At 31.1% G+C, this 14,935-nt stretch overlaps 1 protein-coding gene across 1 annotated transcript; it reads left to right on the top strand.

Moving 5' to 3' along the window:
• The first annotated feature begins 8,024 nt into the window (after positions 1-8,024).
• Positions 8,025-9,074, top strand: LOC133697966 (E3 ubiquitin-protein ligase RHA2A-like). The gene has a single exon (XM_062120810.1). The coding sequence runs from the start codon at positions 8,222-8,224 to the stop codon at positions 8,729-8,731; it is 510 nt and encodes a 169-aa protein (XP_061976794.1). The 5' UTR covers positions 8,025-8,221; the 3' UTR covers positions 8,732-9,074.
• The last annotated feature ends 5,861 nt before the right edge of the window (positions 9,075-14,935 follow it).

The raw sequence follows: 14,935 nt of genomic DNA, 5'->3' as shown, positions 1-14,935 counted from the left end.
AAACACAGGAAAGTTTGGAAAGTGATTTTTTAGAAAATAAATTTCGGGAAACAAACATGGCCTTAATTGCAACTTACTTTAATTCTTTCAATCCAAATTTTCTCTCTTATTTACATTCGAAGAAGGATATTAGTTAGTGTGAAGTAACTTGAAACAGGTTATATGACATGTAATTAATTATACATTCATAATCTGAGTGAAAAGTCAACTAACTCCGGGATGAAATGAGCAAACTTGCTCAATAGTTTGGTTTATTTTTGTTAACGTGAGTGTTCAGTCAGTCAGTTTAAGTGTATTTTAACTAATTCTATTATATAAAACTTCAATTTATAATTGACAAAAGTTTGATTTTGAGATGGAAAGAGAGGGTAATTGTTTTCTCCTTTCGGGGCTCCAGGCACAGTGAATGATACGACAGGCCTCCCTCCTCCGTCTCCTGTTTTTATGTTGACAGGACTATCTCTTTGTCTTCCTAAATATCTCACGGTGTATCCAAATGATTTTTACAGATACAAACCTTCAAGCTCATGGCTATCCCGTTTAATTTAGGTTGTAATAAAAGAATAATCAGGCCGAATCAAAGTTTAATGTCATTATCGTTGGCGCTGTCATCATCATAATCAATCGAATTCTATCTGGACTCTTCTACGAACTTCTGGACAACAAGTTTATCGTGTATTATTGGCTTCTTCGAACGCAATATGATAAAAGAAAAGATGTTGACAAATGCCTTGAAAAAATGAAATATTTAAGTCCGTTGGAGTGAGAGATTGGACCACTTAACATTCTTGATCTTTCCGCGTTGGGACCGAGCTTTCCATTTCGAGCCTCCCTTTAATTTTTTACTCTTTCCTCTTCCTGCCCATCCTTCGAGAGACTTCGCTAGTGTCAATTGTCAAAGCTTGTTCACCGTAGTCAAGGGGGGGAAAAACAATCAAGACGGTGGTTGTTGCACCTAAGAAATATTCGATAAATTTGGCAAAAACAGAGTTCACACGTGCTAAGACCTGGCTTCAGTTGCGTTCGGACAGCATGCAGTGGGGTTTCATTTTTTTAACATGGTCAGGTAGTAGTTATTTTTTAAAAAAATATTTTTATTATTTTTAAAAACAACACATTTAAAAACATTAAGAAAAACAAGAGCGTTGCTTTCGTCACGGTCAAGCGTGAGCCTACCTACCGTGGCCAGTGCCGAATGTGGTGAAACCTAATTGGCAGGTGGTCAAGTCAATGGACTGCAGTAGAACCGACCTTCCTAAGAATCCTAACCTTTTTCTCTCTCAACTCTCAAGCATCAAGAATGACTGACTACTCGTATGATAAAGACATTTTTCGCCCTCAATAATGACTTGCTAATAAAGGACAGGCCCATTACATTAATTAAGACAGGTTCAAGTCTTAGAGTACTAACATCAGCAAAATGAGATATCAGTTTAATCATTAAATTTTAAGTTAGATGATACCATGATCCATGGAGTTTGAGAGCATGGACAGATTAAGCCATGTGCATAATTTAGGTCCTAACGGCCATATGAAAAAATAGCAAGGGAAGTTTTTTATAATTTGCTTTTTTAAAAATTATTAATATGGATATTCAGACCAGTTTGAGCACATTTTGACTAATTTTTTGGGTTTTAAAGTTAATAATTATATAAGTTTTTAATAACTATTATATTATCAATTATATAACTCGAATTCAAGAATACGAGAAAATTAAATTTTTTAATTTCAATTCCTTACTACAAAACTATTATATTAGCTTCTTGTTTTTTCTTGAAGATCTTCGTGCATGAATATAGCCAATTGACAGTGTGGACGGTTGATACGCGGATCTTTCTGGACGGTGGAGATTTCATCATGAGTCCAGGACCCCAATCCAAGACTTCTCTCTCTCTCTCTCTTTATTTTTTTTTTAAAATGTGCAATTAATTGATTAGCATGGCCTTTCCATCGTCGTTTAATGCTTCTCAAACTTGTATGGAAGTCACGGAGATCGTGGAAAATCTCTCTCGATCAGAGTCGGTCCCTGTCTTGATCTCCCCACCGCCCAACCCGACCTTTATTTGTTTGATAATTTATTCGTTAGTTTATTTAACCACATGTATGCTGGTCATTATGGTGACAGAAATCTCAATTACCAAACGATTAGGGCACCCCTCATTTCTCTCCACTTATAATAGCATAAACTGGTTTGTAAGCACGGCTGCAGATGATTCCAATTTTTTAAAATATAAAAAAAATATACAGGTCTTGTAAATTGTTTTTGCTATTATTATTAAAATGAAAAATACACAGCTGTTTTGATTTTTTTTATTAATGTATTTTTTTCATCCCAATCAATACAGTATTTTTATTTGAAATTATTGTTTCTATTTTAAAAAATATATTTTATGATTATTAAGACAAGTTCGATAAAATCTTGTTCAAAATTAATTTTAGAATTTTAATATTAAAAAACTCATTTCAATTGAATTTTCATGCATAATTTATTATTAGTATTATTATTTTTATATCAAACATATAATAATTAAAAAAACATATAAAAATTTATAATAGTATTTAAAATTTGTATAAAAAATAAAAACAAGTGAATTGAAAAAATAAATTTGGAGTGTAGGAAAAAACAAAAAAAAAGGAAAAGAAATAAAAAGACAGCAAAGTACCACTCTAAAGCCAAGCTCGTGCGCGATAATATAAGGCCTAACCAGCACACCTGGCCCTTTTTTATTTTTTTGAAAAAAAATATATGCAAAGAACGTATTATCCAAGGCAACGAATTGTTATAAAACAAATAAAAAAAATATCTTCAGAAGTTTTATTGTTTCGACTGTTCATATATGAACAATAAAGTAATATTAAGAAATCCAAGTTTAAATTATTTAAATAATTATATATAATTTTAAATTATTTTTAAGATCATCACACGAAAACAATCTTAAAGTATAAAAAATAAAATTTTAATAAAAAAAATAAAATTGAAGAGAAACTTAATTCTTTCTCAAACGGAGTCTAAGTACCGTGAATAGACCGTCAATGCTTAACAGGGTGAGAAGTAACCGGGTGCTACCTGGTTACGTGAATGAGAGGCTTTTCACATTAATTCCAATCTATATATAATGCTTAACATTGTGGATTTTTCATTATTTTTCTCGAGGACCAACTAGAATGGTGTAATGATCAACAGGGAGTGCTCAAATCACCAGCTTTTATTTGTCTAAAATTCAAATCACATAATAGTTTAATTATAAAATAAAAGTTAATTTCTTCAGTGTTGTTGTTGTTTTATATGCACGTGAAATGTGAAATGTAGCATATCATTTTATGTGGTGTTTGATTTAGAGGTATGGTGATTTGTTTTTAAATATATAATTTTTTTAAAGTATAAATCATATTTTTTAAAAGCAAAAAATATATGTTTTTTTATATATGTCTTAAAAAAAATACTTTCAAACCAAACACCTTTATACATTACCTACAGTCTGTAAAGAAGCATCCAGGGTTTATCTTGCGCACGTTAGGTAACATCGTTATTTTTTGTAGAAGTTTTTTTATTTAAAATAATATTTTTTTTAAAAAAATTATTTTTAATCTTAATACATGAAAAAAATAAAAAAATAAATATAAATAAATAAAATTAAAAAATCATTTTAAAAAAATATTTTTAAAATATAAAACAAACTAGTGATAATATACAATAAGGATAGTGTTCTATTTAAAGGAATTGTTTTTTTGGTAAAAACGAACAAGTGGTTTAACAAAAAGCAAATTTGTGCAAGTGGACATATCAAATCTTTGTGAAAATATCATGATGGTCTTTATCTCTAATCTGTGTGAGTGGATAGATCATATCTCTTAAATTTGTATTTTAAAATAAATGGATAATTTGGCGTTCGGATTTATTTATTTATTTTTAATCTGGAAGGTGAACGGGGAGCTGCATTTGGATTTTGACAGGCTGTTCGTTGCGGCTGCATATATATAAATCTGGATAAAATACAATGCATATTGGATTGGTGGTAAGAGATTGTAAAAATGGAATGGAGAATTGTCAATTAATTCGTTCAAGTTCACAAACTTTGCGCGTTTTCTTTTCGCGTTTTGAGGCATATTATAACCCCTTCAACACGCAGTAATCTTCTTTAGTTCCTCTGTTTAGTGGTGTGTGTGTGTGTGTGTGTGTGTGTGTATATAGTGTTTCTTTATTTTTTTTATATCAAATACATTAGAGTTCTTCTTCTTCGACTTCGTCACATCCTATTCCTTTCCTTTTATTTTTTAATTTTTTTTGAATTTAAAAGAATTGCTCTAATAAAAAATACATAGAGACACACACCAGATTAAAAAGCTATAAATCATTTTACATACGTTTGTAATTGGTGGGTTCTTATGAAAAAAATTGCATCTTTGATGTCAAGTATTTTATTAATTTTCTATTTGATAGGAATTTAACAATTCCAATAAGGAAAATTAAAAGCTTGACATTGAAATAAAGAAACAATAAGAAATTAAAAACTAAATATGCAGTTTTCTCAATGGAGAACATGCCGCCGAGCCAACTGTGTCAGCTGGCAGGTGCACATCAATTTGACCCATAGCTATCTCCCTAATTCACGTGCTTCCTCCTTTCTTTTTCTTTTTCTCTTGCCTTAACCGGCTAACCCATGCCCGCGAAAGGATGCCCTGAGAATATGCCCTAAGTAAGCACTCTGTGGTCTGTACAGAACCAAAGCTCCATAGTTGTGGTCCCTCTAGTAACAGTCTCAACTCTCATGGTGAAAAAAAAGCTAATAACCATCAGCTAGCACATGGGCGTGGTCCTTCAATAATTTGGTATAATCTGCTTTTGGTGATCGTTGATCGGTAAATATATAGGTTTTTTTTTTTGCAGTGCTGGTGTTTAAATATTGTTTGTTTAAAATTTATTTTTTAAGAAATTAAAATTTTAATGTTTTTTTATTTGAATATATTTATAAATAAAAAATATTTTAAAATACAACTGAACCACACCTCCAAAATAAACATATTCAACTCTCTCCCTATACATTGCTCTCGTATCAATATTCACACCGAAAAAATAATGTTTATTTTATTTTAGTTTATTAAGTTTTGAGAAAATAAATGGTTAATTAGTTGGTAGTGTATTTGTGCGTATATGTAGTATCTATAGAACCTCCAAGTTCCTACATGGTTAGTGGCCAACATTTTAAACATAATTAAATATTGTTGCCTCTGGTAAGATTACTACTAGTATTTTTTAGTCGTTTTAGTATATAGTTTATTATTATTATTATTATTTTTTTTTTTTTTTTTTTTTTTTATTATTATTATTATTATTATTATTATTATTATTATTATTGGTGGGGAGAATAAGCCTGGGGGGCCATTGTTTGCTTAAACTATAGATGACATGCGTTCGTACGTATAATAATCTAATGGGATTTCGTGCCAAGATCTGATCACCTCCCTTTATATAGCAGCAGCAACAGTACTGTCTGTATCATCAAACGCGTGCAAGCTCCACGTGTTATTTGTCTGCCATGAACAAAGCGCCTGGCGTCGGGCAGCTTATAGCCTCTCTGGAGGAGGCCACAAGGATACACTTCCTCCTGCTTTCATGATTCCATGCCCTTCACCTTTTAGAGGAAGAATTTTGACCTTTTTATTCCTTCTGAGTTCTTCCTGGCTGAGCTGTGACTATTACCATTACATCACATCAATTTTACTTGGAAAGAATTAGTTAACACAGAAAAAAACACTTTGGGATATATATATATATATATAAGCCTCACCTGCCTTTACAATACTTAGAAAGTGTTTTTGAATGTGATAATTATTGTTTTTTAAAAATATTTTTTATTTAGAAAAATATAAAATAATATTTTATTTTTAATTTTTAAAATACATTAAAATTATTTAAAATAAATAAATAAATAAATTTTAATAAAAATAGATTGAAACGAATTTCTAATTTCTAAACACGATTCCTATGTTCTGTACATTTTGGATATATAGCATGTACTCTTTTTTTTTAAAAAAAACTATATGAAATTCATATTCTGAGATTTCGTGATGTGTAAATACTTCTATAAAAGTATAAATTATTTTCTGATTAAATACATTATAAGATGTTTTTTTTATATATTTCTAGTTCTAGCTATTTTTGTGCATTTTAATTGATGGAAATAATATATACGAATCCCCTTTTTTTACTCATTAGAATAAAATAGCTGATCTCACTACTCTATATATATAAAAAATGGAACAAAAGGATCTTCTTTTATTCCTCAACTGAAAAGAGATGTTTTGGATTGAATCGATCATATATATATATATATATATATATATATATATATATATATATATATATATTCATTCCAATAATAGCAAAGAAAATTCAGACACGTTTGTTTGGCCATTTAGTACACTAATTAATTGTACTTAAAACTCACACGCTTTTTGAATCCAAAATCTTAAAATATTTCTTGAATAAAAAGCAAACAGTATGGATCTATTTACATATTTTGCGCTAAAAAACAAAGCAGTGGTGTGTATTTTAGCTGAATTATTAGAGAGCCAAGAAATATTTAATTTTATGCTAAAGTTCTTTGCCTTTTATCAGAAGTAAAATATTACTTCTCTTTTGTTTCTCAAATACAGCACTCGACCAAAATCTTATTAATTTATTAAAAAAAAAAGGGTTAAGCTTTAAGCTGGGCGTGGCCCTGCAGAAAGATATTCTCTACTTGCTTCTCTCAGTTAGCTGATCAATGGTTGGTACTTGGTACATTGCTTTTTTAAGCACGCCAAACGGACGCCTGCATTTATTTTGTTTTTTTTTTTCTAATTATTTTAGCTATAAATATTTTAAAATATTAAAAAATATTAATTTAAAACAAATAAAAATAAAAATATATTCAAAAACACTTTTGAAACTAAAAATAAACAGGCCCTGTACAAAGATCTAAATTTATTTCCACTTCCAGAATTAAACAAAAATATATAAAATATTAATTGATCCCTCTTCTGCACGCAAGGGAAGGCGTTCAGAAACAGCACGTATATAAATTGACCATTCATTTCTTGAAAATGTATGAATATGATGATTCCATATCATCCTCCTCCTACTAACACAATTCCAGGACGTGACAGCTTAACATCCACATTAATTAGAAAACAATACTTGAATAGAGATGGATCGAGTGAGTGATGAGAAATCAATCAATTGCTGCTCAGTTATGATCATAATCAATTTTAGTGATAATAAGTTCTAATCCCTCTTGTTTCCGCGTGCTGAACTCTTCCGTGTACGCAATGTTTAATGTATATAGAGCATAGTCAATTTACTTTTGATTAGTAAATTTCTATACGGATTTCAAGTTGGTTTATTTTTGTTTTTTTAAAAAAATTTCAAGTTTTATTTTTTATTTTAAATTATTTTTTTTTTCAAATAATTCAGATACAATTAAAGATAATTTTTTTAAAAAATATTTAAAAAATAATCAATATCACATTTACAATTACTCCCGGCTACAAATGACGTACTGATACGCTGTGTCCTTTGAGGGGCATTCAATAAAATTGGATGATACAGCCAGCCACCAGTTGGCCCTTCAATATTGTGAAAAGAATTTTACTTTTTTCCACTTCGTGCGGCTGGAAGCTGGTTCATGGTTGCGTTTCAGCAAATAATCATTAATAAATTAATTGATTATTATAGAAATAAAATGTATTTAAGATCTTATCCAGCTTGCATCGAAATCAATCGATCTGATTTTCTCATTGTAAAAATATTTCATAAGAAAATAATTAATCTCGAAATGGCAATCCAATCTTTACTTGTCACCCCATTTGAGCTCTGTAAAATAATATAGAGGAAGAAAACTTGGAAATGTATTTGTAATTGCAGCGGTGGTGGTGGTGGTGGTGATGATGATGGTAAACATAAAAGTAAACGTGTTTTCCATAGAGAAGAGGACCCACCACACATGGCCTTTGAGGAGACCCAAAATCCCCCTCCCATTCTTTAGGCCCTCAAACTTCGACATCCATAACATCACCAACCCTCTCAGCCTAATTCCATCCCTCTGTCTCTCTCTCTCTCTCTCTCTCTCTCTCTGGCTATTTATCAAACACCTCTCTAGTCTCTGTATAGCATAACCATCCTCTCTTTCTTTTTATCACATAACCTAAAACACTGAAAATTTTAAACTCAACCAGAAAGATGGGTTTACAAAACCAGCTGAACGACGTTTCTTCTGAATCGATCCCGTTGCTCCTCATAGCACTCATAGCCAACTGTGTTGCCTGCCTTCGCTCTTTCCTTTTCAGCGTTTTCCACTCCGTGGGCCTTCACCGATTAGACCAGGCCCACGTTATGGATGATGGGCTGTTGGGTTCGATCGGCTCTGGCTTTGCCGGCCTCATCGTGCTCGCCGAGCAGCGTAAGCTCAACCGGGTTTTTTCTTACAAGTATTGTTGCGGTGGTGACAGTAATACAAATGATAAGGGAGGATCGGATTGTGTGGTGTGCTTGTGCACGCTAAGACATGGGGACCAGGTGAGGAGGCTTGATTGCTGCCATGTTTTTCACAAGGAGTGCTTTGATGGATGGCTTGATCATCTCAATTTTAATTGCCCCCTTTGTCGGTGGCCGCTTGTGTCCGATGAGCGCGTGGAAGAAACGCGAAGGCGCGTGGGAGCGGATGTAGTGGATTGGCTCTCCTTGAGATGATGCATGTGCATGATGGTGGTGATTATCGTTCGATGATGATAGTTGGTGAATGATCTTGTTTTTTTTAACAAGACCTATTTTTACCCTTTCTATTTTGAGAAGGTTTGTGGCGGTTTTGACTGGCTGTGAACTTTCTTTTTCAACCCCTTTTCACCCCTTTCTTGGAATTTCTTAGCTGCTACATATTTTTCAAGAGCTCGTGTCATGGAGGCCTTAGGCTTATTTTCTTCTCTTTTTTGCCGCTGTACATTTTCAGGTTTTCGTCTGCTATAAGAGGGCATTCCTGTGTAAAAAACTACCATTTGGTTGCTTAATTGGACGGACCTTCTTATTATTTTATTCATTTTGTAGATTATTAATGGGATGGAGTGGTGGTTATATAATGTTTATATTAATAGATTCAAGACGGGGACGCCAAGGCCAAGAGAGCTCTTCAGCTTTAACTCAGTTCCTCGTGTTGTTGAACTGCAGGGTCTTGTAGCCTAAGATAAAAGGTCATTTTGCTAGAATATGGACAATGATGATAAGAGGGCTGGTTTATCTATAATACCAGATAAATCTACACAGCAGCAAAGGACAACCTAGACTCTATCTAGGTTAAGGTCAAGGTTTTTAAGGCAACCTGGCTAGAACCCATGTGCTTTTTGCATTTGACAGACATGCACGTTTGCTACCACCGTAAATAGACGAAGCAAATAGATTTCAAATTTGCTGTCCATTTTTTCTTGTTTTGAATTCTTTTATCTAAATGGAAAAAATGGAGACGGCAGTAAATGTGCGTTTGATGTTGTGATTTGCATTGCCTCGGTGGAGGATAAATTAATAATACATTTTAGAAAAAGCCCGGTGAGAGCCACTTAGAAAATATCCGGTAATGTAATTTCGGCTGAATGTAGAATTAGCCGTTGTAAAAAAAGAAAAAACAAAACTGTTATTGTTGGTTTTTAGGTCCCTTTTTTTTTTTTTTGTTTCCGTGGCTGGGTATTGTTTCTCAAAAAAATCGAGATTTTCTTCTTTTGTTTAAAATTGTTTTTTTTTTTTGTATGTTTGATGTTAAAAATAAATTTTAAAAAATAAAAAATATATTATTTTGATATATTTCAAATAAAAATCACTTTAACAGTAACATATATCAAAATAATAAATCTTAACTTAATCTTTTATTTTTTTCAAAAGTCCATTGTGTCTAAAATTTAGAATTTTAGGAGTTGAAATTGGACGAATCATGACTACTTTACCAAATGGCTAAAAATTCCAAAGATTTTGAGACTTTAAGCACCGAGTTCATAAAATTTTCAGAAAAAGTAGCTTGCCATTGGAAAAACATATGGATTTCTTTCTATCTTTTCTTCTCTCTCTTTATTTTATAAAAAATATGATTTTATTAATCCTCAAAACAGTACGGATACACCATAAAATTCCTAAGACACCCGTGAAAAATACAAATATGAAAGTTGAGCCTATTTATGTTAAAAAAAAAAACACTTGGATATATTAAATAATATTCGATGATTCTTCACATCTCCTTCTCCGAGCTCTACTCTATCAAGCTTCTCCTTGCATCTCACAAATCCAAGGATGGTTTGCCATGATATTAGAAAGGCACAAAATGCACATATTATTCAATATATATATATGTTAGTTGAAGAGTCCATATATATTATTCAATATCACGCACCCTACATCGAAAGAGAAATTAAAGTCAGTCATTAATGCAAACATATTTAAACTTACTATTTCAAAAACTGAGTGTCCAGCATTAATTTGTCAAAACTAATTAAATAAATCACTTGGCATGTACATGACCATTCTATACGTGTAAAATATCTCTTATTAAGAGATAAGGAGCAGGAGAATAAGATTTGAGATTTTAATCAGAGCATTTAATGCTCGGTTTTGATAGGTTGCGTGTATAGATTATTTCACAAGCGGTGAGTTTTGAAAAAACCCGACATGATTTTAAATAACTGTACTTTGGACCTATAAATTCTGAATTAGTCGTGAACAAGTCAAATGACGTGCTTTCATCAATTTTGACCATGAAAATGTGATTAAAAAAAGAGACCGAAACGGAGTCACTTTTCAATGATAGACTGGATACAATGAAACATATAAAGATAAATTAAACACAATCCCTGAAATACGTGAAGCTATTTTCTTGTTAATTAATTATCCAACCATATCATGTGCTCGTTCGTCATTTTTATCCCTGTTTCAACTGGAAAAAAGAAGAAGAAGAAGAAGAAGAAACAATCACACACGGCGAGATGTGAATATTATAAATTAAACTCTTCGAGGATCAAAGATTATCAGCTGATAGTCAGAAAGGCCCAAAATAAAAATAAAAAATGGGAAGCGGCCAATATTTCATGGCCTGGCTTCCATTGTTTTGTTTTAAAACATCTTCATCGTAATTATGTTACTTAGAGGTGTCTTTCGAAGGAAAACTACCTCGTTATGAACCTATGTGCGCACATGATTCACTTAAAATTCAATGGAAAAGAGATATAATTATTTTAACGAGTGTTTTGATGTGTAAAAACTAGTATGAGAATACTTTTTTAATTCTTTTAAAAAAAGGTGCCTTTCAATTTGTTACTAGAAAGCACTCGACGACATGATTGTAGTAGAAAGCACTCGACGACATGATTGTAGTAGTTGCTTGCACGGCTGTTTCAATAATCAAATATAGGTAGACGATAGATGATGCCTTTGATAAGATCAGCATCGGTATTGAGATTTTATTGGAATAATTAGGAATAATATTACGTGGAATTACTTATAATTACAGTCATGGGTATTAATTGGAACTTTAACTTGGACTGCTTGGATGGATGGATAAATCAAATAACTCATATAAGTGGAAAGAGTTTGAAATTAAAAGATTTATTTTTTATATAATTTTAAATTTGAATTTTGTTGTTATTAATATAATAATCATTGAAAGTTTATATAATTATTAATTTTAAGATTCATAAAATTAATTGAGATGAACTTAAACTAATTTAAACATTTATGTTAATAAAAATAATAATAATAAAAATTATCAAATAATTAAATTGATTCGCAAGCTAATTAAAGAGATGACGTGTTAGTTGCTAATTATGGATGAGACGCTCACCTTTTCAACATTTAATATTTATTCAAATGATTTATAAAAGGAATAAGTTTTTAAGTGCTTGCCATAAAAGTATAGAACAAACAACATAGTCAAAATTAGACTTGCTTTTCTAGGTTTGACCTTCCAGTAAGACAAAAGGAATATCCCAGCCACCAAGTTAAGGGATTTCTTGAATGTTGCGTGTCCGAAAAATAGTTAATCATTAGTCCATTGATTTGTGTTTCACCGTGGTTTTTTTTTAAACATAAAAAAATATTAAAATTTTGTGAGAAATTTTAAATAGCGTGATGAAGCAAATCAAAATAAATTAATTATAAAAAAAATTAAAACAAAACATGCTATAAATCCAATTTGAAAGATATCAAAAATTTCATACTATAATATATTGAAGTGACTTAATCAATTTAAGTTAACTTGTTATACTTGCATTCTAATTTTGAGATCATGTAAAATAAATTTTGAACAAGTTAATTCTATAGAAAAAAAACATTTTAAAAACAAATTTAAACGGTGTGATGAAGCAAATCAAAATAAATTAATCATAAAAAAAACTAAAACAAAACATGCTATAAATCCAATTAGAAATATATCAAAAATTTCATACTGTAATATATTAAAGTGACCAATGTTGTTAAAATCGCATTTTGACTCGTAAAATCGTACGATTTTACGAGTCAAAACATGCATTACGTGTTGGATCGCTTGAAAAAATCGAAAATGAGTAAAATCGTAAAAATCGGACGAAATCGCGCAAAATCGCGATTTCAGGACCGATTTTGCGATTTTGCCAAAATGAGGCGCTGAAACAAAATCCCCCTCATGTCCAGCTGTCAGACGCCTATTGGTTTTTCTTGCACAGTCACGGACTCACGTGACTGTCTTTAGTCTTCACTCTTCACTTCAGGCGAAAATATTCACAATTCACAAATCAATCTTCACAAATTACAACGCACAAAATACTCTTTCCAACCGAACAAATCCCTAATCGACCAGCGACAGTGCTCACGGTCCGGTGACTCCAGTCTTCACTCCTTCTCTTTCCTCAGTGCTCACGGTCGCGACTTCCTCTTCTGTTTATTGTGATTTTAACAGCGACGAGCCGACAACGATCTCCTCAACAACTCACGGCTTCGGGCTTCCTCTGCAGTCTTCATTAACAGCGGCACGCCGACAACGATCTCCTTTCTTTCCCATCTTCAACAACAGCAGACGACATTGGGCGGTCGGGCCTCTTCACCAACAGTCGTTCAGCTCATCATCATCATCTTCAACAGCAGCCGTTCAACTCATCATCAACAGCAGCCGTTCAGCTCATCATCATCATCTTCAACAGCAGCAGGCGACACCGTAAGTTCATTTTGCCTTTATCATCATCACTGTAGTAGTTGATTTTGCCCCTGTAATAGATTTGTATTTTGCCCTGTTAAGTGTTAATTGTTAGTTAGTTTGTTACCCTGTAATTCATTTTGCCCCGTCCTGTAATTTGTATATGTATAATGTTGAATTGAATGAAATTGATCGGGTGAGAAAATTGTTGAATTGAATGCCACATTATGTACTTTATATCTTGACTGAATTGGACTAAATATTACTAGGTGAAAATTGAATTGAAAACTGTTGAATTGGACTAAATTGAATGTCATTTCAGTATTATAGGACTGAATTAATTGGATTGAATTGAATTAAATTAATGGGGTGAAAATTGGACCGAAAAATATTGAATTGGACTGAATTGAATTAAATTAATGGGGTCAAAATTGGATTGAAAAATATTGAATTGGACTGAATTTAATGTCATTTTAGTATTATAGGACCGAATTAATGGGGTGAAAATTGGACTGAAAAATATTGAATTTGACTGAATTTAATGTCATTTCAGTAGTATAGGACTGAATTAATGGGGTGAAAATTTCTTATGATTTTTTTTGAAGCATGAATTTTTTTTGATATATTTTAAAATTCCTTACGATTTTACGATTTTACGATCCGTTTTTACGATCCGAGTTTGTTTAGTACTTTTCGTGCTTTGTTAAAATCGTGATTTTAACAACCTTGAAAGTGACTTAATTAAATTAACTTGTTATACTTGCATTCTAATTATGAGATCATGTAAAACAAATTTTGAACAAGTTAATTCCATAAAAAAAACTTTTAAAAAACAAATTTAAAATGAATTAAATGCTTGAATTTTCTTTTAAAAATAATATTGAGATAACAACATATTAAATAGATCTGGATGTTGCGATTTAATCATTCAAAATTATGACCCGAGTCATAAAATTAACTAGGTTTAATAAAAAAAAATTTAATTTTTTTTTGACTTGAATATAAAAAAAAACTAAAATAAAAGAAAATGAAAAAAAGCTCAAAAGGAGAGTCCAGACAAGCAAGCTTGGTAAACTAGTGTGTCTAGGCCTTGTTTTATTATTTTTATATCTTTCTAAGAGGCAAGCAACCTCTCGACCATATCTTTTTTTTTTGAAAAAAAATATAATCAAATTACATGTTATTTGTTGATGTAGATGACATGTTGCCTATTTGTTCAAGTTTTGTCTACTATTGTTGTAGCTGAAAAATCAAGATACTAATTTTTTTGCCCTAAAACCCCATTTTTTCAACTTATTTTAAAATTAAAAACACTTTATAAACACAAATAAAATATCTATAAACCAATTTATCAACCTAAAAAACTAAATAAACGGTCCAAAAATAAACAATAAAACCAGGTAAAAAATTTCTTCCTCAACATCGATATACTTTTTATGCAATATTGAGCTTTTAAATAATCATTACTAAATTTTTCTTATCAAATAGAACATGTTAATATCAAGTTTAAATATTTTGATGATAAAAATTGATATCAATAATAGTTTTATTTATTTATACTGGAATTCAATATCTCTCTTCTCTCACAAACTAGGAACTGAAATATATAATTGCTAACCAAGTTCACAAGCAATTAATATATATATATATATATATATATATATATATATATATATATATATATATATATGGAGATAACGTAATCTACTAAAATATGCATAACTGGACACGCGCGCGCAGATATTACATACGCATCT

This window comes from Populus nigra, chromosome 6 (genome assembly GCF_951802175.1).
Source record: "Populus nigra chromosome 6, ddPopNigr1.1, whole genome shotgun sequence".
NCBI classification, from domain to species: domain Eukaryota; kingdom Viridiplantae; phylum Streptophyta; class Magnoliopsida; order Malpighiales; family Salicaceae; genus Populus; species Populus nigra.
The sequence above is the reverse complement of the archived record's forward strand: the minus strand, read 5'-3'. Positions and strand labels throughout refer to the sequence as shown.